We start from the raw sequence: 25,113 nt of genomic DNA on the forward strand, positions 1-25,113 counted from the left end.
ATAGCGAACCAGGAAGAAGGGGACGATATGGTGTCACTGGATATCAGGGACGCTTACCTACATGTCCAAATTTGCCCTTCTCACGAAGGGTACCTCAGGTTCGTGGTACAGAACTGTCACTATCAGTTCAGACGCTGCCGTTTGGATTGTCCATGGCACCCCGGGTCTTTACCAAGGTAATGGCCGAAATGATGATTCTTCTTAAAAGAAATATGGACGCTTTCCTGATAAGGGCAAGGTCCAGAGAACAGTTGGAGGTCGGAGTAGCACTATCTTAAGTAGTTCTACGACAGCACGAGTGGATTCTAAATATTCCAAAATCGCAGTTTTTTCCGACGACACGTCTACTGTTCCTAGGGATGATTCTGGACACAGTCCAGAAAATGTTTTCTCCCGGAGAAGAAAGCCAGGGAGTTATCCGAGCTAGTCAGGAACCTCCTAAAACCAGGAAAAGTATCAGTGCATCATTGCACAAGGATCCTGTGAAAAATGGTGGTTTCTTACAAAGCGATCCCATTCGGTAGATTTCACGCAAGAACCTTTCCGTGGGATCTGCTGGAAAAATGGTCCGGATCGCATCTTCAGATGCATCAGCGGATAACCCTGTCTCCAAGGACAAGGGTGTTTCTTCTGCGGTGGCTGCAGAGTGCTCATCTATGAAAGGGCCGCAGATTCGGCATTCAGGACTGGGTCCTGGTGACCACGGATGCCAGCCTGAGTGGCTGGGGAGCAGTCACACAAGGAAAAAAATTTCCAGAGAGTGTGATCGAGTCTGGAGACTTCTCTCCACATAAATATACTGGAGCTAAGGGCAATTTACAATGCTCTAAGCTTAGCAAGACCTCTGCTTCAAGGTCAGCCGGTATTGATCCAGTGGGACAACATCACGGCAGTCGCCCACGTAAACAGACAGGGCGGCACAAGAAGCAGGAGGGAAATGGCAGAAACTGCAAGGATTCTTCGCTGGGAGAAAAATCATGTGATAACACTCTCAGCAGTGTTCATTCCGGGAGTGGAAAACTGGGAAGCAGACTTCCTCAGCAGGCATGACCTCCACCCGGGAGAGTGGGGACTTCATCGGGAAGTCTTCCACATGATTGTAAACCGTTGTGAAAAACCAAAGGTGGACATGATGGCGTCCCGCCTGAACAAAAAACTAGATATTGCGCCAGGTCAAGGGACCCTCAGGCAATAGCGGTGGACGCTCTGGTAACACTGTGGGTGTACCAGTCAGAGTATGTGTTCCCTCCTATGCCTCTCATACCAAAAGTACTGAGAATCATAAGAGGGAGATGAGTAAGAATGATACTCGTGGTTCCGGATTGGCCAAGAAGGACTTGGTACCCGAAACTTCAAGAGATGTTCACGGAAGACCCGTGGCCTCTACCTTTAAGAAAGGACCTGCTCCAGCAGGGGCCTTGTCTGTTCCAAGACTTACCGCGGCCGCGTTTGACGGCATGGCGGTTGAACGCCGGATCCTGAAAGGGCTTTCCAGATGAAGTCATCCCTACCCTGGTCGAAGACAGGAAGGATGTAACCGCAAAACATTTTCACCGCATTTGGCGAAGATATGTTGCGTGGTGTGAGGCCAAGAAGGCCCCTACAGAGGAATTCCAACTGGGTCGTTTCCTACATTTCCTGAAAACAGGACTGTCTATGGGCCTAAAATTAGGGTCCATTAAGGTTAAAATTTCGGCCCTGTCGAATTTCTTCCAGAAAGAACTGGCTTTAGTGCCTGACGTTCAGATGTTTGTAAAAGGGGTACTGCATATACAGCCTCCTTTTGTGCCCCAGTGGCACTTTGGGATCTCAATGTTGTTTTGAGTTTCCTAAAGTCACATTGGTTTGAACCACTCACCACTGTGGACTTAAAATATCTCACATGGAAGGTGACGATGCTATTAGCCCTGGCTTCAGCCAGGCGTGTGTCAGAATTGGCGGCTTTATCATATATAAAGCCCTTACTTAAATTTTCATTCTGACAGGGCAGAATTGAGGACTCGTCCTCAATTTCTCCTTAAGGTGTTTTCTGTTTTTCACATGAACCAACCTATTGTGGTACCTGCGGGTACTAGGGACTTGGAGGACTCCAAGTTACTTGACGTTGTCAGGGCCCTGAAAAATATGTTTCCAGGAAGGCTGGAGTCAGAAAATCTGACTCGCTGTTTAGCCTGTATGCACCCAACAAGATGGGTGCTCCTGCTTCTAAGCAGACGATTGCTCGCTGGATTTGTAATACAATTCAGTTTACACATTCTGTGGCAGGCCTGCCACAGCCAAAATCGGTAAAAGCCCATTCCAAAAGGAAGGGGGCTCATCTTGGGCGACTGCCCGAGGGGTCTCGGCTTTACAACTTTGCCGAGCAGTTACTTGGTCAGGGGCAAACACGTTTGCTAAATTCTACAAATTTGATACCCTGGCTGAGGAGGACATGGAGTTCTCTCATTCGGTGCTGCAGGGTCATCCGCACTCTCCCGCCCGTTTGGGAGCTTTGGTATAATCCCCATGGTCCTGACGGAGTCCCCAGCATCCACTAGGACGTCAGAGAAAATAAGATTTTACTTACCGATAAATCTATTTCTCGTAGTCCGTAGTGGATGCTGGGCGCCCATCCCAAGTGCGGATTGTCTGCAATACTTGTACATAATTATTGTTACAAAAATCGGGTTATTCTTGTTGTGAGCCATCTTTTCAGAGGCTCCTTCGTTGTTATCATACTGTTAACTGGGTTCAGATCACAGGTTGTACGGTGTGATTGGTGTGGCTGGTATGAGTCTTACCCGGGATTCAATATCCTTCCTTATTATGCACGCTCGTCCGGGCACAGTATCCTAACTGAGGCTTGGAGGAGGGTCATAGGGGGAGGAGCCAGTGCACACCACCTGATCCTAAAGCTTTTATTATTGTGCCCTGTCTCCTGCGGAGCCGCTATATCCCCATGGTCCTGACGGAGTCCCCAGCATCCACTACGGACTACGAGAAATAGATTTATCGGTAAGTAAAATCTTATTATTCGCAATTCTGCTAATTTTTCGTTCGCTATTCTGCTAAGCTAAGATACACTCCCAGAGGGCGGCGGCCTAGCGTGTGCAATGCTGCTAAAAGTAGCTAGCGAGCGAACAACTCGGAATGAGGGCCTATATTGCCAAGACTTACCTTAATGAACGTGGTACCACAAAATGACATGGTGGACCGACTCTGTCCTCAGGTGCCGGTAGATATGTGATCCGCCCATGATGTGCAGTATTAGAGTTGTCAAATATTCTCTAACTTCTTCTGGGTATATATAGCAAAGTTTTATTTACCAATATGGAAGTCTCAGTCTATAAATACATGTGTAAGGTATTCTATGTATATATTACCTAGGATACGATACATTTTTCTCCATTTGCAGTAAGGGGACGGACAGTGGCTTATGCTCCACCCTCCAGGAGGCGTGGTCACTGGACAGATAACTGGCTCCTCCTCTCCCTGTCCGCCCCCTCTCAAGGCCTTCAGACACTTTTTGCTGTATTTTACTTAAATTCAGTTGTGATGATTTCATTGTCAGAGTCTGATTGCCATGTACCTCTCGGATAGAGTTTTTATTACAATTCTTATTAATTAGTGACTGTGGAACTCTTTCTCCTATTATAGTACATTAAACAGTTCCTGCTGCTGTCCAAACGCCGCTCTCCGCTCACCACCCAGTGCTTGAAAGACTCCGAGACCAGTAAACCCAACTGCATGCCTCGTCTGTACATCAACCGGCGGCTGGCCGTGGAGCACCGGGATAATCCAACACTAGACCCCACCTACAAGAAGACCGTCTTCAGTCAGGTACCGTGTAGACCCCAGACAGCTGGTGCAGGAAAACATCTTACAGATAGTATCAGGTGCATTCCGCAGGGCACTACCAATAATAATGGGGTTTATATAACAAGCTACCAATCTGGCAAAGGTTTCATACTTACATGCAGATTTGACTATTGAAACCCAGTATCTCATTGGCTGCTATTTTCTTGAGCTTAAAGAGCAGCTTAAAATAGGATTTTAATTACCTACTGGTAAATCCTTTTCTCGTAGTCCATAAGGGATATTGGGGAATCTAGTACGATGGGTATAGGGTACAGTGAAGAAAATTTAAAGTGCACCGATTCCTTTGGACCCCATGTCCAAAGGAGCCGGTGCACTTTAAATTTTCTTCACTGGGTGTGATGGCGCCTCCCCTCTATGCCCTCTTCCACAGGCAGTTGTAGGTAAAAATAAGAATTTACTCACCGGTAATTCTATTTCTCGTAGTCCGTAGTGGATGCTGGGAACTCCGTAAGGACCATGGGGAATAGCGGGCTCCGAAGGAGGCTGGGCACTCTAGAAAGATTTATGACTACCTGGTGTGCACTGGCTCCTCCCACTATGACCCTCCTCCAAGCCTCAGTTAGGACACTGTGCCCGGACGAGCAGACATAATAAGGAAGGATTTAGAATCCCGGGTAAGACTCTTACCAGCCACACCAATCACACCGTACAACTCGTGATACTATATCCAGTTTGACAGTATGAAAACAACTGAGCCTCTCAACAGATGGCTCAACAATAACCCTTTAGTTAACAATAACTATTTACAAGTATTGCAGACAATCCGTACTTGGGATGGGCGCCCAGCATCCACTACGGACTACGAGAAATAGAATTACCGGTGAGTAAATTCTTATTTTCTCTAACGTCCTAGTGGATGCTGGGAACTCCGTAAGGACCATGGGGATTATACCAAAGCTCCCAAACGGGCGGGAGAGTGCGGATGACTCTGTAGCACCGAATGAGAGAACTGCGGGTCCTCCTCAGCCAGGGTATCAAATTTGTAGAATTTTGCAAACGTGTTTGCCCCTGACCAAGTAGCTGCTCGGCAAAGTTGTAAAGCCGAGACCCCTCGGGCAGCCGCCCAAGATGAGCCCACCTTCCTTGTGGAATGGGCATTTACAGATTTTGGCTGTGGTATGCCTGCCACAGAATGTGCAAGCTGAATTGTACTACAAAGCCAGCGAGCAATAGACTGCTTAGAAGCAGGAGCACCCAGCTTGTTGGGTGCATACAGGATAAACAGCGAGTCAGAGTTTCTGACTCCAGCCGTCCTGGAAACATATATTTTCAGGGCCCTGACAACGTCTAGCAACTTGGAGTCCTCCAATTCACTAGTAGCCGCCGGAACCACAATAGGCTGGTTCAGGTGAAACGCTGACACCACCTTAGGAAGAAATTGGGGACGAGTCCTCAATTCTGCCCTATCCATATGGAAAATCAGATAAGGGCTTTTACATGATAAAGCCGCCAATTCTGACACTCGCCTGGCTGAAGCCAAGGCCAATAACATGACCACTTTCCACGTGAGATATTTTAGATCCACGGTTTTTAGTGGCTCAAACCAATGTGATTTTAAGAAAACTCAACACCACGTTGAGATCCCAAGGTGCCACAGGGGGCACAAACGGGGGCTGAATATGCAGCACTCCTTTCACAATGCCTGAACTTCAGGTACTGAAGCTAATTCTTTTTGAAAGAAAATCGACAGAGCCGAGATCTGTACTTTAATGGAGCCTAGACTTAGGCCCATATTCACTCCTGCTTGCAGGAAATGTAGAAATCGACCTAGTGGAAATTCCTCTGTTGGGGCCTTTTTGGCCTCGCACCATGCAACATATTCCCGCCACATGCGGTGATAATGCTTTGCCGTAACATCTTTCCTGGCTTTAATAAGCGCAGGAATGACTTCTTCCGGAATACCCTTTTCCTTCAGGATCCGGCGCTCAATCGCCATGCCGTCAAACGCAGCCGCGGTAAGTCTTGGAACAGACAGGGCCCCTGCTGAAGCAGGTCCTGTCTGAGCGGCAGAGGCCATGGGTCCTCTGATAGCATTTCCTGAAGTTCCGGGTACCAAGCCCTTCTTGGCCAATCCGGAACCACGAGTATCGTTCTTACTCCTCGCCATCTTATTATTCTCAGTACCTTTGGTATGAGAGGCAGAGAAGGGAACACATAAACCGACTGGTACACCCACGGTGTCACTAGAGCGTCCACAGCTATCGCCTGAGGGTCCCTTGACCTGGCGCAATATCTCTTTAGCTTTTTGTTTAAGCGGGACGCCATCATGTCCACCTGTGGCCTTTCCCAACGGTTTACCAACAGCAGGAAGACTTCTGGATGAAGTTCCCACTCTCCCGGGTGTAGGTTGTGTCTGCTGAGGAAGTCTGCTTCCCAGTTGTCCACTCCCGGAATGAACACTGCTGACAGTGCTAGTACGTGATTTTCCGCCCATCGGAGAATCCTTGTGGCTTCTGCCATTGCCATCCTGCTTCTTGTGCCGCCCTGTCGGGTCACATGGGCGACTGCCGTGATGTTGTCTGACTGTATCAGTACCGGCTGGTTTTGAAGCAGGGGTCTTGCCTGACTTAGGGCATTGTAAATGGCCCTCAGTTCCAGAATTTATATGTAGGGAAGTCTCCTGACTTGACCATAGGCCCTGGAAGTTTCTTCCCTGTGTGACTGCTCCCCAGCCTTGAAGGCTGGCATCCGTGGTCACCAGGACCCAGTCCTGTATGCCGAAACTGCGGCCCTCTAGAAGATGAGCACCCTGCATCCACCACAGTAGAGACACCCTGGTCCTTGGAGACAGGGTTATCATTTGATGCATTTGAAGATGCGATCCCGACCACTTATCTAAGAGGTCTCACGGGAAGGTCCTCGCATGGAACCTGCCGAATGGAATTGCTTCGTATGAAGCCACCATTTTTCCCAGGACTCGTGTGCAACGATGCACCGATACCCTTTTTGGTTTTAGGAGGTCTCTGACTAGAGATGACAGCTCCTTGGCTTTCTCCTGCGGGAGAAACACTTTTTTCTGTTCTGTGTCCAAAAATCATCCCCAGGAACAGTAAGCGAGTGGAAGGAACCAGCTGTGACTTTGGAATGTTCAGAATCCAGCCATGTTGTTGTAGCACCTACTGAGATAGTGCTACTCCGACCAGTAACTGCTCCCTGGACCTTGCCTTTATAAGGAGAACATCCAAGTATGGGATAATAAAAACTCCCTTTTTTTTTTGAAGGAGTATCATCATTTCTGCCATTACCTTGGTAAACACCCTCGGTGCCGTGGACAGTCCAAACGGTAGTGCCTGGAATTGGTAATGGCAATCCTGTACCACAATCTGAGGTACTCCTGGTGAGGAAGGTAAATAGGGACATGCAGGTAAGCATCCTTGATGTCCAGGGATACCATGTAATCCCCCTCGTCCAGGCTTGCAATAACCGCCCTGAGCGATTCCATCTTGAACTTTGTTATGTAAGTGTTCAAGGATTTCCATTTTAAAATGGGTCTCACCGAACCGGCTGGTTTCGGTACCACAAACAGTGTGGAATAGTAACCCCGTCCTTGTTGAAGTAGGGGCACCTTGACTATCACCTGCTGGGAATACAGCTTGTGAATTGCCTCTAGCACAGCCTCCCTGCCTGAGGGAGTTGTCGGCAAGGCAGATTTGAGTAAACGGCGGGGGGGCAGACGCCTCGACTTTCAGCTTGTACCCCTGAGATACTACTTGAAGGATCCAGGGATCCACCTGTGAGCGAGCCCACTGATCGCTGACATTTTTGAGGCGGCCCTCCACCGTACCTGGCTACGCCTGTGGAGCCCCCGCGTCATGCGGTGGACTCAGAGGAAGCAGGGGAAGAATTTTGATTCTGGGGACTGGCTGCTGGTGCAGCATTTTTCCTCTTCCCTCGTTTGACCCGCCTGCTTTTTTGAAGCCGAAAGGACTGTACCTGATAATACAGTGCGTTTCTTAGGCTGTGAGGAAACCTGAGGTAAAATATTTTCATCCCAGCTGTTGCTGTGGATACGAGGTCCCAGAGACCATCCCCAACCAATTCCTCACCCTTATAAGGCTCTATGTGCCTTTTAAAGTCAGCATCACCTGTCCAGTGTCGGGACTCCAATACCCTCCTGACAGAATGGACATTGCAATAATTCAGGATGCCAGCCGGCAAAATATTCCTCTGTGCATCCCTCATATATAAGACGACGTCTTATGTTCGCAAAATAGTATCCCTGTTTGAAAGGGGTACAGACCACGCTGCAGCAGTCTGCAGGTCTCAGTCTAGTACCTGAGTGTGTAATTACAGACTTCAGGATAGCCTCCTGCTATTTATCAGCAGGTACCTTCAAAGTGGCCGTATCCTAAGACGGCAGTGCCACCTTGACAAACGTGTGAGCGCCTTATCCACCCTAGGGGATATCTCCCAGCGTAACTTATCCTCTGGCGGGAAAGGGTACGCCATCAGTAACTTGTTAGAAATTACCAGTTTCTTATCGGGGAAACCCACGCTTTTTCACACTTCATTCACTCATTTGATGGGGGAACAAAACACTGCCTGCTTTTTCTCCCCACACATAAAACCCTTTGTTTTTAGTGGTACTTGGGTTAATGTCAGAAATGTGTAACACATTTTATATTGCCGGGATCATGTAACGGATGTTCCTAGTGGATTGTGTATATGTCTCAACCTCGTCGACACTGGAGTCAGACCCCGTGTCGACATCTGTGTCTGCCATCTGAGGGAGCGTTGATGGCCTTTGAGACGTCTGGGCAGGCGCGGGCTGAGAAGCCGGCTGTCCCATAGCTGTTACGTCATCCAGCCTTTTATGTAAGGAGTTGACACTGTCGGTTAATACCTTCCACCTATCCATCCACTCTGGTGTCGGCCCACAGGGGCGACATCTCATTTATCGGCAACTGCTCCGCCTCCACATAAGTCTCCTCATCAAACATGTCGACACAGCCGTACCGACACACCGCACACACACAAGGAATGCTCCAATGAGGACAGGACCCACAAAAGCCCTTTGGGGGGACAGAGTGAGAGTATGCCAGCACACACCAGAGCGCTATATAATGCAGGGACTAACTGAGTTATGTCCCCTATAGCTGCTTTTATATAATTTATACTGCGCCTAAATTTAGTGCCCCCCCTCTCTGTTTTAACCCTGTTCTGTAGTGTAGACTGCAGGGGAGAGCCAAGGAGCTTCCCTCCAACGGAGCTATGAGGGAAAAATGGCGCCAGTGTGCTGAGGAGATAGGCTCCGCCCCTTTTTTGCGGACTTTTCTCCCGCATTTTTATGGAATCTGGCAGGGGTTAATATACATCCATATAGCCCTGGGGGTTATATGTGATGTATTTTTGCCAGCCAAGGTGTTTATATTGCTGCTCAGGGCGCCCCCCCCCCCCCAGCGCCCTGCACCCATCAGTGACCGGAGTGTGTGGTGTGCATGAGGAGCAATGGCGCACAGCTGCAGTGCTGTGCGCTACCTTGGTGAAGACCGATGTCTTCTGCCGCCGTTTTTCCGGACCTCTTCTTGCTTCTGGCTCTGTAAGGGGGACGGCGGCGCGGCTCCGGGACCGGACACCAAGGACTGGGCCTGCGGTCGATCCCTCTGGAGCTAATGGTGTCCAGTAGCCTAAGAAGCCCAATCCGGCTGCAAGCAGGCGAGTTCGCTTCTTCTCCCCTTAGTCCCTCTCTGCAGTGAGCCTGTTGCCAGCAGGTCTCACTGAAAATAAAAAACCTAAATCTATACTTTCTTTCTAAGGGCTCAGGAGAGCCCCTAGTGTGCATCCAACCTCGGCCGGGCACAAGATCTAACTGAGGCTTGGAGGAGGGTCATAGTGGGAGGAGCCAGTGCACACCAGGTAGTCATAAATCTTTCTAGAGTGCCCAGCCTCCTTCGGAGCCCGCTATTCCCCATGGTCCTTACGGAGTTCCCAGCATCCACTAGGACGTTAGAGAAACAGTGCCCGAAGGAGAAAGGACATATATGAGAGAAGGAATTATGATAACAAAGAGTGGTGAGATTTATACACCACCACACCACTAACATACAACAACCAGCAATGGCTGGTAAAAACAGCAACAGCTGAACAGGTAACCAAAATAACAAGAACCTGCAGAAAAGTCAACGCACTGAGGCGGGCGCCCAATATCCCTTACGGACTACGAGAAAAGGATTTACCGGTAGGTAATTAAAATCCGTAAGGGATATTGGGGAATCTAGTACTATGGGGACGTCCCAAAGCTTCCAGAACGTGCGGGAACGTGCGGAGACTGCTGCAGCACCGCCTGCCGAAACTGGGTATCCTCTTTGGCCATGGTGTCAAACGTGTAGAACTTAACAAAAGTGTTCTTCCCCGACCAGGTAGCTGCTCCGCATAGTTGCAAGGCCGAGACACCACGGTCAGCCGCCCAGGATGAGCCCACCGATCTTGTAGAGTGGGCCTTTAGAGACTTAGGAACAGGTAAGGCTGCCGCCACATAGGTCTGTTGGATAGTAAGCCTAAGCCAACGAGCAATGGACTGCTTAGAAGCCAGACAACCCTTTTTCTGCGCATCATAGAGCACAAACAAGGAATCCGTTTTTCTGATCCGAGTAATTCGCTTGACATAGATCTTCAAGGCTCGAACAGCATCCAATGCCTCCGGAGGAGCAAGGCGCCAGAACTTTACGGAACCACAATAGGTTGATTCAGATGAAATGCAGAGACCACCTTCGGCAGGAACTGTTGCCGAGTCCGGAGCTCTGCTCTGTCCTCGTAAAAGACCACATATGGACTTTTACACGATAAGGCCCCCAATTCTGAGACACGTCGAGCAGAAGCCAGGGCCAGTAACATCATCGTCTTCCACGTAAGGTACTTGTCTTCTACCGTCATCAGAGGTTCAAACCAGGAGGACTGTGGAAAAACCAACACTACATTCAGATCCCAGGGCGCCGTAGGCGGCACAAAAGGAGGTTGTATGTGGAGTACCCCTTGCAAGAAGGTCTAACCTTCTGGCAATAGTGCCAATTTCATCTGGAAGAAAATGGAGAGAGCTGAAATCTGGACCTTAATGGAACCCAGATGTAAGCCCTCATCCACACCAGCCTGCAGGAAATGTAAGAAATGACCCAAGTGGAATTCTGCAGGTGGATACGTGCGTTCCTCGCACCAAGAGACATATCTCCTCCAGATATGATGATAGTGTTTTAACGTCACAGTTTTCCTGGCCTGAACCATGGTAGCAGTAACCTTTTTGGAAAGGCCCTTGTGAGCTAGGATGTTCCGCTCAACCTCCAGGCCGTCAAACGCAGCCGCCGTACGTCTGGGTAGACGAACGGTCCTTGTTGAAGAAGATTTCTTCGTAGTAGTAGAGGCCAAGGGTCTTTGACAGACATGTCCAGAAGAGCTGCGTACCATGCCCTCCGCGGCCAATCCGGGGCAATCGGGATTGCCTAGACTCCCTGATTTCTGATGCGCTTAAGCACCCTTGGAAGCAACGGAATCGGAGGAAACCGGTAGACCAGCCGGTAAGGCCAAGGCGACGTCAGTGCATCTACTGCCCTCGCCTGAGGGTCCCTGGTTCGTGAGCAATACCAGTGAAGCTTCTTGTTGAGACGAGAGGCCATCATGTCTATCTGTGGGCAGCCCCACCGGTGGATGATCTTCTGGAACACCTGCTGGTGGAGACCCCACTCTCCCGGGTGTAGATCGTGACTACTCAGGAAGTCCGCTTCCCAGTTGTCTACTCTCGGAATGAAGATTGCGGACATTGCTCTTGCATTTCTTTCTGCCCAGAGGAGTATCTTGGACACCTCTAGCATGCAGGCTCTGCTTTTTGTCCCTTCTTGCCGATTAATGTACGCCACTGCTGTGGCGTTGTCCGACTGTACTTGGATCGCGTGATCCTTGAGCAGAGGAGAGGTTTGAAGTAGAGCATTGTAGATCGCCCAAAGTTCCAGAATGTTGATCGGAAGGATGCTTTCGTGGGCTGACCACCTGCTCTAGAACTGCTCCCCTTAGGAGACTTGCATCTGTCATGAGGAGGGTCCAATCCTGAATCCCGAAACTCCTGCCCTCCAGGAGATTGGAGCACTGCAGCCACCACAGGAGGGAAATCCTGGAATGAGGCGACAGCCATATCATCTGGTGCATCTGAAGATATGATCTGGACCATTTGCTCAGGAGTTCCAGCTGTGAAAGGTTCTGGCATGGAACCTCCCATATTGAATTGCCTCGTATGAGGCGGCCATCTTGCCCTACAATCTTATGCAAAGATGGATGAACACACAAGTAGGTCGGAGCACCATGCGGACCATCTCCTGAAGTGTTCTCGCCTTGTCCTCTGGCAGGAACACCTTCTTGGCCACAGTATCCAGCAACATCCCCAGGAACAGGAGCCGCTGAGTCAGCTCCAGGTGGGACTTCTGTAAGTTGAGGATCCACCCATGGTGTGACAGAAATTGGATAGTGCGTCGATACGGAGCAACAAAAGCTCCCTGGATCTTGCTTTTATTAGAAGATCGTCCAGGTAAAGGACAATATTGACTCCCTGGACCCGGAGCTGGAACATCATCTCTGCCATCACCTTTGTGAACACCCTCGGAGCTGTGGACAGGCCGAAGGGCAGTGCCTGGAATTGGTAATTGTCCAGCAGGGCAAACCTCAGGTATGCCTGATGAGGCGTCCAAATCGGAATATGGAGTTAGGCGTCCTTGATATCCAAGGAAACCATGAATTCCTGTTCTTCCAGGCCCGCAATCACTGCTCTCAGAGATTACATTTTGAACTTGAACACCTTCGAGTAAAGATTCAAGGATCTTAGATTCAAAATGGGTCTGACCGAACCGTCCGCTTTCGGCACCATGAACAGGTTTGAGTAAAACCCCTTGCCGCGTTGCGGTATTGGTACTGGGACAAAGACGTGGGACAGGACCAATTTTAGGATGGCCTGTTGCAACGTAACTCCAAAGCTGGTAAGCTTGATTTGAAAAATCGTTGGGGAGGAGTACTGTCGAACTCCAGCTTGTAGCCTTGAGAAACGAGATCTCTGACCCAGGTATCCCGGCAGGAAGTCTCCCAGATGCGGCTGAAGTAATTCAGTCGAGCTCCCACCTCGAGATCCCCTCGGGGTGGGTGGGCACCGTCATGCTGAGGCCTTAGCGAAAGCAGACCTGGAGGTCTGTTCCTGAGAGCTGGTGCTTGCAGGCTTTCAGGACTTACCTCTGGTGCCTCTAGTTGCATTGGAGACACCTCTGGCCTTAGATCGAAATCTGTGAGACCGAAAAGACTGGACAGACGGCCCCGGGTAGGAGCGTCTCGCCGGCGGAGCCCCAGAGCGGAGAAACGTGAATTTCCCAGCCATAACTTTGGAAATCCAGGTATCCAATTCAACCCCAAAGAGCCATTCTCCAGAAAAGGGGAGGGATTTCACACTACGTTTGGATTCTGCATCCGCAATCCACTGACGCAACCACAAGGCCCTGCGTGCCGACACTGCCATGGCAGAAGTCCTAGCATTAATGTTCCCCATTTCCTTGAGTGAATCACAGAGGACACGTGTAGTGTCCTGAATATTTTTGAGGAGGGTCACCATAGTGACCAAGGGCATATCCCCCGAGAGGCCCCCCTGAAGTTGAGTGGCTCAGTAATGAATGGCATGGGTCATCCAGCAACCCGCAAGGACCGGCCTTTGTGATATACCTGCTGCCATGTAAATAGATTTGAGTGTAGTTTCTGTTTTTCTATCCCCAGGATCCTTTATGGTAAAGGAACCCGGGGCAGGCAGCACCGCCTTTTTGGACAGTCGAGAGACTGATACATGAACCCCTGGGGGTTCCTCCCAAAATTTCCTACCTTCAGGAGCAAATGGGAAAGTGTGCAAAATTTTTGGGGATACTTGGAATTTTTTGTCTGGATTTTTCCAGGCCAGCTTGAATAGGTCATCTAACTCTGCAGAATCAGGAAAAGTGACATTAGGCTTGTTTTGTACAAAGAAAAACGACTGCTGTGAAGCAGCATCCTCTAGAGGGAGCTTTAACACGTCCCGTATAGCCAAAATTAGGGGTTCAATACCCTGAGCAGAATCGGGATCTCCACTAACTGGGTCTAAGTCCTCTCCATCCTCCTTTATATCTTCATCTGTATCGGAGAGCAGTGCAGGTAAACCACGCTTTTGTGGTCCTGCATGAGTGGAGGGCGGCTGTGCATCAGCCCTAGCAGCTAAATCTGCAACAGATTGTTGTATTAGCTGAGTCTTCTGCACATCAGCAGTGAGCTGGGATGACATATCTGACATCAGTCTTAAGAGACCCTATCCAGTGGGGCTCTGTATCCTCTCCCCCAGCCTCTTCACTGAGTTGTGAAGATTGGCTGCATTGTTCACATGAAACAGAATCAGTAGCTAATGGAGAGAATCTGGTGTGGGATGCACAGCACAGCTTGTGTTTACCCATGTTTCACAGTAAGCACAACAACATACACAGAGACAGTTATATTGCAAGCCTGCCATACTGTATGTGAGAGGAGACACAGAGAGAGGACACCAGCATACCCCTAGCTGTACAGCCCCAGTGAGGCTGTTGGCTCTCTATAATACAGTAACACTAACAATTCCTGTCCTAAAGAGGACCTAGATAGTGTACACAAGCGGCTCTCCCCCTTTGTTACACCCTGTACCAGATATCCAGCGTGGCTGAGTCAGGAAGCGCTGTTTGTGCTGTCTGTGGTTGTAGTAAGCAGAGGAAGGCGCCAAAACGCCTCAGGTCCCGCTCTGATGTAGCTCCGCCCCCTCCAATGGTGCCGGAGTTACACTGGTATATTATACTGGCAAAGTCTCCATATAGCTTAAAAACATCACAGCAAATGCTAGTCAAAGCGTTTTTGTGCCAGTCTACACGGGGGATCTTAGCGGGAGGGTCCCGTACGCCGCGCCAGTGGTCAGCCGCACAGTGAACTGGGGGACCCCCCTAGCGGGGCCCCCGGGTTTGTACTCCCCACTGATGTCACCTTCTGGCAGCGTTAGGGGTGTGCGGCGTGCTGCGGTTGTGATGGCTAAGGCGCAGTGCCCCGCTGAACAACAACCCCTCAGGACAGTGGTCCTGCAGCGGGGAAGCGGCTCTGCACCTTGTAAGGCCGGTGACCGCCCCCTTCCCTAACTCCCACGGTGCAGGTATGCTGTTGCCCAAACAGCATACCGAAAATAACAAACATGAAAAAGAAATTGAAGAAAACTCTCTGGAGCTCAGAGATGTACATCCTCTCCTGAGGGCAATTTTTTCTAAACTGCCTGTGGGAGGGGGCATAGAGGGGAGGAGCCAGCACACCCAGTGAAGAACATTTAAAGTGCACTGGCACCTTTGGACCCCGTCTATACCCATCGCACTAGATTCCCCAATATCCCTTATGGATGCTAGAGAAATATACGTAAAAGTCACTGTTGGGATGTTTAAGTGACAATGTCCTATATATTCCAAAGTTCCATCACATTAAGCTATGACTGGACTAGAGCTGCTGTATATATAAATCTATACAGGAAAAACCTTATAATTCAGCCTTAATATAATGACACCACTGTGCCATTATAATACTTTGGGGGACAGTTGTGAAATTGGTGTAAAGGAAAGATGTTGTCTTACCTGTGGCAACCAATCAGATAATGAATTTCACTTTATACAACAACACCTTCTTTTTTTCTGTGCACCAGTTGTTCTCAGAAGCGTTATATAAGTTATTCCTCTGACCTTTGCATCAATTCTCTGCCTTTAGGTGTACGAAGGTCTAAAACCCACAGATAAGGCAGAGAAGCCCCTGGACTACAGGTGAGTCTGAATATTGTGCTAAGCACTGGAAATTGGAAAACCTGGAGAAAACATACCTGATCATTTCATAGATATGATTTAAAATGACTACATATGTTTCTCTGGCAAGGGATTCTGGGAAATTACGCTGCTCCTTTATCACCTCTACCATTGTCTTTGTCACTGCTCCTTATCATCTCTACTGTCCACTATGTCACTGCTACTTATTACCTCTACTGTCCACTGTGTCACTGCTCCTTATTACCTCTACTGTCCACTGTGTCACTGCTCCTTTTTACCTCTAATATCACCTCTACTGTCCACTATGTCACTGCTCCTTATTACCTCTACTGTCCACTGTGCCACTGCTCCTTATCAACTCTACTGTCCACTGTGTCACTGCTCCTTATTACCTCTACTGTCCACTGTGTCACTGCGCCTTATCACTTCTACTGTCCACTGTCACTGCTCCTTATCACTTCTACTGTCCACTGTCACTGCTCCTTATCACCTCTACTGTCCACTGTGTCACTGCTCCTTATCACCTCTACTGTCCACTGTCACTGCTCCTTATCACCTCTACTGTCCACTGTGTCACTGCTCCTTATCACCTCTACTGTCTACTATGTCACTGCTCCTTATTACCTCTACTGTCCACTGTCACTGCTCCTTATCACCTCTACTGTCCACTGTCACTGCTCCTTATCACCTCTACTGTCCACTGTGTCACTGCTCCTTATCACGTCTACTGTCCACTGTGTCACTGCTCCTTATCACCTCTACTGTCCACTGTCACTGCTCCTTATCACCTCTACTGTCCACTATGCCACTGCCCCTTATCACCTCTACTGTCCACTGTCACTGCTCCTTATCACCTCTACTGTCCACTGTGTCACTGCTCCTTATCACCTCTACTGTCCACTGTCACTGCTCCTTATCACCTCTACTGTCCACTGTCACTGCTCCTTATCACCTCTACTGTCCACTGTCACTGCTCCTTATTACCTCTACTGTCCACTGTGTCACTGCTCCTTATCACCTCTACTGTCCACTGTCACTGCTCCTTATCACCTCTACTGTCCACTGTCACTGCTCCTTATCACCTCTACTGTCCACTGTCACTGCTCCTTATCACCTCTACTATCCACTGTGTCACTGCTCCTTATCACCTCTACTGTCCACTGTCACTGCTCCTTATCACCTCTACTGTCCACTATGTCACTGCTCCTTATTACCTCTACTGTCCACTGTCACTGCTCCTTATCACCTCTACTGTCCACTGTCACTGCTCCTTATCACCTCTACTGTCCACTATGTCACTGCTCCTTATCACCTCTACTGTCCACTATGTCACTGCTCCTTATTACCTCTACTGTCCACTGTCACTGCTCCTTATCACCTCTACTGTCCACTATGTCACTGCTCCTTATTACCTCTACTGTCCACTGTCACTGCTCCTTATCACCTCTACTGTCCACTGTCACTGCTCCTTATCACCTCTACTGTCCACTATGTCACTGCTCCTTATTACCTCTACTGTCCACTGTGTCACTGCTCCTTATCACCTCTACTGTCCACTGTCACTGCTCCTTATCACCTCTACTGTCCACTGTCACTGCTCCTTATCACCTCTACTGTCCACTGTCACTGCTCCTTATCACCTCTACTGTCCACTATGTCACTGCTCCTTATTACCTCTACTGTCCACTGTCACTGCTCCTTATCACCTCTACTGTCCACTGTCACTGCTCCTTATCACCTCTACTGTCCACTATGTCACTGCTCCTTATCACCTCTACTGTCCACTATGTCACTGCTCCTTATTACCTCTACTGTCCACTGTCACTGCTCCTTATCACCTCTACTGTCCACTATGTCACTGCTCCTTATTACCTCTACTGTCCACTGTCACTGCTCCTTATCACCTCTACTGTCCACTGTCACTGCTCCTTATCACCTCTACTGTCCACTATGTCACTGCTCCTTATTACCTCTACTGTCCACTGTGTCACTGCTCCTTATCACCTCTACTGTCCACTGTCACTGCTCCTTATCACCTCTACTGTCCACTGTCACTGCTCCTTATCACCTCTACTGTCCACTGTCACTGCTCCTTATCACCTCTACTGTCCACTGTCACTGCTCCTTATCACCTCTACTGTCCACTATGTCACTGCTCCTTATCACCTCTACTGTCCACTGTCACTGCTCCTTATCACCTCTACTGTCCACTGTCACTGCTTCTTATCACCTCTACTGTCCACTGTCACTGCTCCTTATTACCTCTACTGTCCACTGTCACTGCTCCTTATCACCTCTACTGTCCACTGTCACTGCTCCTTATCACCTCTACTGTCCACTGTCACTGCTCCTTATTACCTCTACTGTCCACTGTCACTGCTCCTTATTACCTCTACTGTCCACTGTCACTGCTCCTTATCACCTCTACTGTCCTCTATGTCACTGCTCCTTATCACCTCTACTGTCCACTGTCACTGCTCCTTATCAACTCTACTGTCCACTGTCACTGCTCCTTATCACCTCTACTGTCCTCTATGTCACTGCTCCTTATCACCTCTACTGTCCACTATGTCACTGCTCCTTATCTCCTCTACTGTCCACTATGTCACTGCTCCTTATTACCTTTACTGTCCACTGTCACTGCTCCTTATCAACTCTACTATCCACTGTCACTGCTCCTTATCACCTCTACTGTCCACTGTGTCACTGCTCCTTATCACCTCTACTGTCCACTGTCACTGCTCCTTATTGCGTCTACTGTCCACTATGTCACTGCTCCTTATCACCTCTACTGTCCACTGTGTCACTGCTCCTTATCTCCTCTACTGTCCACTATGTCACTGCTCCTTATCACCTCTACTGTCCACTGTCACTGCTCCTTATTACCTCTACTGTCCACTGTCACTGCTCCTTATCACCTCTACTGACCACTGTCACTGCTCCTTATCACCTCTACTGTCCACTGTGTCACTGCTCCTTATCACCTCTACTGTCCACTGTCACTGCTCCTTATCAACTCTACTGTCCACTGTGTCACTGCTCCTTATCACCTCTACTGTCCACTGTCACTGCTCCTTATCACCTCTACTGTCCACTGTGTCACTGCTCCTTATCACCTCTACTGTCCACTGTCACTGCTCCTTATCGCGTCTACTGTCCACTATGTCACTGCTCCTTATCACCTCTACTGTCCACTGTCACTGCTCCTTATCACCTCTACTGTCCACTGTGTCACTGCTCCTTATCTCCTCTACTGTCCACTGTGTCACTGCTCCTTATCTCCTCTACTGTCCACTGTCACTGCTCCTTATCACCTCTACTGTCCACTATGTCACTGCTCCTTATCACCTCTACTGTCCACTGTCACTGCTCCTTATCACCTCTACTGTCCACTGTCACTGCTCCTTATCACCTCTACTGTCCACTATGTCACTGCTCCTTATCACCTCTACTGTCCACTGTCACTGCTCCTTATCACCTCTACTGTCCACTGTCACTGCTCCTTATCAACTCTACTGTCCACTGTGTCACTGCTCCTTATCACCTCTACTGTCCACTGTCACTGCTCCTTATCACCTCTACTGTCCACTATGTCACTGCTCCTTATTACCTCTACTGTCCTCTATGTCACTGCTCCTTATCACCTCTACTGTCCACTGTCACTGCTCCTTATCACCTCTACTGTCCACTGTGTCACTGCTCCTTATCACCTCTACTGTCCACTGTCACTGCTCCTTATCACCTCTACTGTCCACTATGTCACTGCTCCTTATTACCTCTACTGTCCACTGTGTCACTGCTCCTTATCTCCTCTACTGTCCACTGTCACTGCTCCTTATCACCTCTACTGTCCACTGTCACTGCTCCTTATCAACTCTACTGTCCACTGTGTCACTGCTCCTTATCTCCTCTACTGTCCACTGTCACTGCTCCTTATCACCTCTACTGTCCACTGTCACTGCTCCTTATTACTTCTACTGTCCACTGTGTCACTGCTCCTTATCACCTCTACTGTCCACTGTCACTGCTCCTTATCACCTCTACTGTCCACTATGTCACTGCTCCTTATCTCCTCTACTGTCCACTATGTCACTGCTCCTTATTACCTTTACTGTCCACTGTCACTGCTCCTTATCAACTCTACTGTCCACTGTGTCACTGCTCCTTATCTCCTCTACTGTCCACTGTCACTGCTCCTTATCACCTCTACTGTCCACTGTGTCACTGCTCCTTATCACCTCTACTGTCCACTGTCACTGCTCCTTATCAACTCTACTGTCCACTGTGTCACTGCTCCTTATCACCTCTACTGTCCACTGTGTCACTGCTCCTTATCTCCTCTACTGTCCACTGTCACTGCTCCTTATCACCTCTACTGTCCACTGTGTCACTGCTCCTTATCACCTCTACTGTCCACTGTGTCACTGCTCCTTATCACCTCTACTGTCCACTGTGTCACTGCTCCTTATCTCCTCTACTGTCCCATGTGTCTCTGTGTAACCTACTTCTGTGGATGTCTGACATAATAGGTGGCCGGTGCGCTATGACCAGTGGTGGGAGTGTAAATTCATCGCTGAGGGAATCATCGATCAAGGTACATGGAAATGTCTATATTTGTAATGCATTATATACAGATCGATCAATGGTACAATATCTAGATGTAGTACTAGAGATATTTGGCTTCATGTAGAGATTTTATATAAAGTATATAGATATAAAACTTCCGCACGTATCTCAGTTTAGTTCCAACAGATGTGTTTCTCCGTCAGGCGTACAAACGTATATGCGTGGGATTAGGAGATTGCAGTGATTTTATTTCAGGAATTGTTACTGTTTCGTCATTAGAACTGTAAACATAATACCTGGAGCCGCCATACCGGCATAGAGAGCTCTCAATTACATGCAAACAGGGCAAATAAACTATTTAATTACAACATAGGGCCTAATTTTGAGTTGATCGCAGCAGCAATTTTTTTAGCAGTTGGGCAAAACCATGTGCAGTGCAGGGGGGACAGAAATAACATGTGCAGAGAGAGTTAGATTTGGGTGGGGGGTGTTCAACTGAAATCTAAATTGCAGTGTAAAAATAAAGCAGCCAGTATTTACCCTGCACAGAAACAAAATAACCCACCCAAATCTAACTCTCTCTGCAAATGTTATATCTACCCCCCCTACAGTGCACATGGTTTTTCCCAATTGCTAACAAACTTGCTGCTGCGATCAACTCAGAATTACCCCCATAGTTCTACAGCGCTGTATTTATACAGCCATAGGAAAGATAATGGAGAGATCTGGTGGCAGCTGCGCACATACTGGTCCATGTTGTCACATTGGCGTGTGTGGAGTATTGCAGTGCGCTGTGTGTTGCTGTTGGTGACGATACCATGTTGCAGTGACAAGTGTTTTATCTTATTGGATGCTCTGTGTGATCCTTGCACCTAGGCGGAGGTTTCCGTGACAGTCTGGCTGATATCTCAGAAGAGCTCTGTCCAAGCTCGGCAGACACTCCTGTGCCGCTGCCATTCTTTGTGCGCACATCCAATCAGGTGGGCTCTTACTCCTCGTCTCCGTCCTTAAAGGAAATGCCTCTAAATGACAATTCCCAATTGACAAGTACTAGCATTTATTGCAAGAAACCGCTGCTCCAAGCAGATGTTAAAGCTGTGTGGAACCTGTTTACTCGTGTAGCGGAGGTTTAACCCTTTATGACCCATTGCATGTTTTTGGTGTATCCCAGTGACGACACTGGTAAAGTAGACTAATGAGGACCTAGGTAAACCCCCCCCCCCCAAAAAAAAAATTTTTTTTAATAATTTTTATTAAATTATTACTAAAGTATTATATAATTTAGTCAATTATTATTCAATTAAAATATTAAATAATATTATTATTAATACCTTTTTCTCTAACGTCCTAGTGGATGCTGGGGACTCCGTCAGGACCATGGGGAATAGCGGCTCCGCAGGAGACAGGGCACAAAAGCAAGCTTTTAGGATCACATGGTGTGTACTGGCTCCTCCCCCTATGACCCTCCTCCAAGCCTCAGTTAGGTTTTTGTGCCCGGCCGAGAAGGGTGCAATCTAGGTGGCTCTCTTAAAGAGTTACTTAGAAAAAGTTTTTAGGTTCTTTATTTTCAGTGAGTCCTGCTGGCAACAGGCTCACTGCATCGAGGGACTTAGGGGAGAGATTTTCAACTCACCTGCGTGCAGGATGGATTGGATTCTTAGGCTACTGGACATAGCTCCAGAGGGAGTCGGAACACAGGGCTCGCCCTGGGGTTCGTCCCGGAGCCGCGCCGCCGACCCCCCTTGCAGACGCTGAAGATGAAGAGGTCCGGAACCAGGCGGCAGAAGACTCTCAGTCTTCATCAGGTAGCGCACAGCACTGCAGCTGTGCGCCATTGTTGTCAGCACACTTCACACAGCGGTCACGGAGGGTGCAGGGCGCTGGGGGGGGGCGCCCTGGGCAGCAATGTATAATACCTGTATGGCGAAAAATACATCACATATAGCCCTTGAGGCTATATGGATGTATTTAACCCCTGCCAGATATCTAAAACTCCGGAGAAGAAGCCCGCCGAAAAGGGGGCGGGGCCTATTCTCCTCAGCACACAGCGCCATTTTCCCTCACAGAAAGGCTGGTGGGAAGGCTCCCAGGCTCTCCCCTGCACTGCACTACAGAAACAGGGTTAAAACAGAGAGGGGGGGCACTGATTTGGCGATATGTATATATATTAAAATGCTATAAGGGAGGAACACTTATATAAAGGTTGTCCCTGGATAATTATAGCGTTTTGGTGTGTGCTGGCAAACTCTCCCTCTGTCTCCCCAAAGGGCTAGTGGGTCCTGTCCTCTATCAGAGCATTCCCTATGTGTGTGCTGTATGTCGGTACGTGTGTGTCGACATGTATGAGGAAAATATTGGTGAGGAGGCGGAGCAAATTGCCTGTAATGGTGATGTCACTCTCTAGGGAGTCGACACCGGAATGGATGGCTTATTTATGGAAATTACGTGACAATGTCAACACGCTGCAAGCCGGTTGACGACAGGAGAGGGCCGGCGAACAAATTAGTATCTGTCCAGGCGTCTCAAACACCGTCAGGGGCTGTAAAATGCCCATTTACCTCAGTCGGTCGACACAGACCCAGACACGGACACTGATTTCAGTGTCGACGGTGAAGAAACAAACGTATTTTCTTTTAGGGCCACACGTTAAGGGCAATGAAGGAGGTGTTACATATTTCTGATACTCCAAGTACCACAAAACTACCTGTAGTTTTTCCTGAATCAGATAAATTAAATGAAGTGTGTGATGATGCGTGGGTTTCCCCCGATAGAAAATTATTGGCGGTATACCCTTTCCCGCCAGAAGTTAAGGCGCGGTGGGAAACACCCCTCAGGGTGGATAAGGCGCTCACACGCTTATCAGAACAAGTGGCGGTACCATCTACGGATAGGGCCGTACTTAAGGAGCCAGCTGATAGGAGGCTGAAAAATATCCTAAAAAGTATACACACACATGCTGGTGTTATACTGCGACCAGCGATCGCCTCAGCCTGGATGTGCAGAGCTGAGGTGGCTTGGTCGGATTCCCTGACTAAAAATATTGATACCTTTGACAGGGACAGTATTTTATTGACTATAGAGCATTTAAAGGATGCATTTCTATATATGCGAGATGCGCAGAGGGATATTTGCACTCTGGCATCAAGAGTAAATGCGATGTCCATATCTGCAAGAAGATGTTTATGGACACGACAGTGGTCAGGTGATGCAGATTCCAAACGGCACAAAGATGTATTGCCGTATAAAGGGGAGGAGTTATTTGGGGTCGGTCCATGGGACCTGGTGGCCAGGGCAACTGCTGGAAAATCCACCGTTTTTTACCCTAAGTCACATCTCTGCAGAAAAAGACACCGTCTTTTCAGCCTCAGTCCTTTCGTCCCTATAAGAGTCATATCTGCCCAGGGATAGAGGAAAGGGAAGAAGACTGCAGCAGGCAGCCCATTCCCAGGAACAGAAGCCCTCCACCGCTTCTACCAAGTTCTCAGCATGACGCTGGGACCGTACAGGACCCCTGGATCCTACAAGTAGTATCCAAGGGGTACAGATTGGAATGTCGAGAGGTTTCCCCCCTCGCAGGTTCCTGTAGTCTGCTGTACCAATGTCTCCCTCCGACAGGGAGGCAGTATTGAAAACAATTCACAAGCTGTATTCCCAGCAGGTGATAATAAATTTACCCCTCCGACAACAAGGAAAGGGGTATTACTCCACACTATATGGTGGTACTGAAGGCTAGGTGAGACCTATTCTAAATCTGAAAAATTTGAACACTTACAAGGGTTCAAATCCAGATGGAGTCACTCAGAGCAGTGATAGCAAAGAACAAGGGGACTATATGGTGTCCCGGGACATCAGGGATGCTTACCTCCATGTCCCAAAATTTGCCTTTTCTCACCAAGGGTACCTCAGGTTCGTGGTACAGAACTGTCACTATCAGTTTCAAGACGAGGCCGTTGGATTGTCCAAGGCACCCCGGGTCCTTACCAAGGTAATGACCGAAAGGAGGATTCGTCTTCAAAGAAAATGGACGACCTCCTGATAAGAACAAGGTCCAGAGAACAGTTGGAGGTCGGAGTAGCACTATCTCAAGTAGTTCTACGACAGCACGGGTGGATTCTAAATATTCCAAAACCGCAGTTGTTCCGACGACACGTCTGCTGGTCCTAGGGATGATTCTGGACACAGTCCAGGAAAAGGTGTTTCTCCCAGAGGAGAAAGCCAGGGAGTTATCCGAGCTAATCGGGATCCTCCTAAAACCAGGAAAAGTGTCAGTGCATCATTGCACAAGAGTCCTGGTAAAAATGGTGGCTTATTACGAAGCGCTTCCATTCGGCAGATTTCACGCAAGAACTCTTCAGTGGGATCTGCTGGACAAATGGTCCGGATCGCATCTTCAGATGCATCAGCGGATAACCCTATATCCAAGGACAAGGGTGTCTCTCCTGTGGTGATTACAGAGTGCTCATCTTCTAGAGGGCCGCAGATTCGGCATTCAGGATTGGATGCTCGTGACCACGGAGGCCAGCCTGAGAGGCTGGGGAGCAGTCACACAAGGAGTGTGATCAAGTCTGGAGAATTCTCTCCACATAAATATACTGGAGCTAAGAGCAAATTTATAATGCTCTAAGCTTAGCAAGACCTCTGCTTAAAGGTCAGCCGGTATTGATCCAGTGGGATAACATCACGGCAGTCGCCCACGTAAACAGAAAGGGCGGCACAAGAAGCAGGAGGGCAGTGGCAAAACTGCAAGGATTTTTCGCTAGGCGGAAAATCATGTGATAGCACAGTCAGCAGTGTTCATTCCGGGAGTGGACGACTGGGAAGCAGACTTCCTCAGCAGGCACGACCTCCACCCGGGAGAGTGGGAACTTCATCGGGAAGTTTTCCGCATGAT

At 48.8% G+C, this 25,113-nt stretch overlaps 1 protein-coding gene across 2 annotated transcripts in view; it reads left to right on the plus strand.

Annotated features, from left to right (window-relative positions):
- HECTD3 (HECT domain E3 ubiquitin protein ligase 3) overlaps positions 1–25,113 on the plus strand; it is a 152,879-nt gene that overhangs the window by 96,553 nt on the left and 31,213 nt on the right. For both annotated transcript variants that reach the window (XM_063939433.1, XM_063939432.1), the window contains exons 11-14: positions 3,637–3,819; positions 15,604–15,656; positions 20,186–20,250; positions 21,099–21,202. In XM_063939433.1, the coding sequence (XP_063795503.1) occupies positions 3,637–3,819; positions 15,604–15,656; positions 20,186–20,250; positions 21,099–21,202 (405 nt within the window). The remainder of the gene's footprint in view (positions 1–3,636; positions 3,820–15,603; positions 15,657–20,185; positions 20,251–21,098; positions 21,203–25,113) is intronic.

The sequence above is a fragment of the Pseudophryne corroboree genome, chromosome 9 (genome assembly GCF_028390025.1).
Source record: "Pseudophryne corroboree isolate aPseCor3 chromosome 9, aPseCor3.hap2, whole genome shotgun sequence".
Taxonomy (NCBI): domain Eukaryota; kingdom Metazoa; phylum Chordata; class Amphibia; order Anura; family Myobatrachidae; genus Pseudophryne; species Pseudophryne corroboree.